Raw genomic sequence first — 1,352 nt, forward strand, 5'->3', positions numbered from 1 at the left:
GAGACAGGGTTTCTCCGTAGCTTTTTGGTTCCTGTCCTGGAACTAGCTCTTGTAGACCAGGCTGGCCTCGAACTCACAGAGATCCGCCTGCCTCTACCTCCCGAGTGCTGGGATTAAAGGTGTGTGCCACCACCGCCCAGCGAAGATGAATTTTTTAATTCTAATTTTAGGCTGAATTCAAACTTCTTACCGTTAGACTTATGATCCTTAGACTTATGATCCTTCTGCCTCTGTCTCCCAAGTGCTAGGATTATAGATCTTTAAAGTAAATATGAGAGCATCTCATGGCTTGATTTTTCTCCTGCTGTGGTGGAGAACTATAATCCATGTGAAGCTCCTCACACAGGGATGTACAACCCATGGCTGTGATGTCATGTGACCCGGGATAGCTGCAAATGTGGCCCAGCACAAAGTTGTAAACTTTTTTTTTATTTAACTTTTTATTTTATGTGCATTGGTGTGAAATTGTCAGATCCCCTGCAACTAGATCTTCAGACAGGTGTGAGCTGCCATGTGGGTGCTGAGAATTGAACCCAGATCCTCTGGAAGAGCAGTCAGTGCTCTTAACCACTGAGCCATCTCTCCAGCTCCCCAAAGTTGAGCATCATGAGTTTTAAGTTTTTGTTTTTGTAACAGTGGGAATTTTATAGATGACCACATCATGTTGCAGTACCATGCAAAATAAATGTGTGTGTGTTGTGTGGGATATATATTCAATAAATATATTAATTTAAAAAATCTATTGAGTACTTACTTAGGGTGATAGTGTGAAATTCCAAGCAATAGGACCATTCTGGAAGTTTCACGTTGTGTGCTTGTTTTCTCCTAGACTGATGTGCAGCTGTCCTGCTGGGTGGAAGAGATACCACTGAACCTTGATGTGTGCCAGCAGTCGGAGACTGACAGAGAAGCTCTGGAACAGATTCACTTGTACAGGGTTCTCTAGCACGGAAGTGACCTACCTGTGTGTGATATGTTGATTTGCTTTGTGTAACTCAAGTTTTTATCTGTGATACTGTGCTGTGAATAGCTGCGTATGATTATACACATTCAGTAGTGTATGCGGATGTCAGTAACAGTGTAATAAGATAATTAAAGTATTTATATGAAATGTTGTGTTTGCCCTTTTATTCTGATACAAACATAAGTGTATCTGTGTTTGGTTTACATACCACCTCCGATTGTTTTGTTTTGTTTGAGACAGGGTTTCTCCGTGTAGCCCTAGCTGTCCTGGAAGTTGCTCCATAGACCAGGCTAACCTTGAACTCACAGAGATCCTCCTGCCTTTGCCTCCCCCAAGTGCACCATCGCCACCCAGCTGTTGCACACCACCTCCAAATGTGACCTCTAGG

At 42.9% G+C, this 1,352-nt stretch overlaps 1 protein-coding gene across 1 annotated transcript in view; it reads left to right on the forward strand.

Annotated features, from left to right (window-relative positions):
* LOC102000661 overlaps positions 1–1,104 on the forward strand; it is a 30,940-nt gene extending 29,836 nt beyond the window's left edge. The window contains exon 8 of the mRNA XM_005343729.2: positions 830–1,104. Coding sequence (XP_005343786.1) covers positions 830–946 — 117 coding nt within the window. The 3' untranslated portion in view covers positions 947–1,104. The remainder of the gene's footprint in view (positions 1–829) is intronic.
* Positions 1,105–1,352: the final 248 nt, after the last annotated feature.

This window comes from Microtus ochrogaster, chromosome 1 (assembly GCF_000317375.1).
Source record: "Microtus ochrogaster isolate Prairie Vole_2 chromosome 1, MicOch1.0, whole genome shotgun sequence".
NCBI classification, from domain to species: domain Eukaryota; kingdom Metazoa; phylum Chordata; class Mammalia; order Rodentia; family Cricetidae; genus Microtus; species Microtus ochrogaster.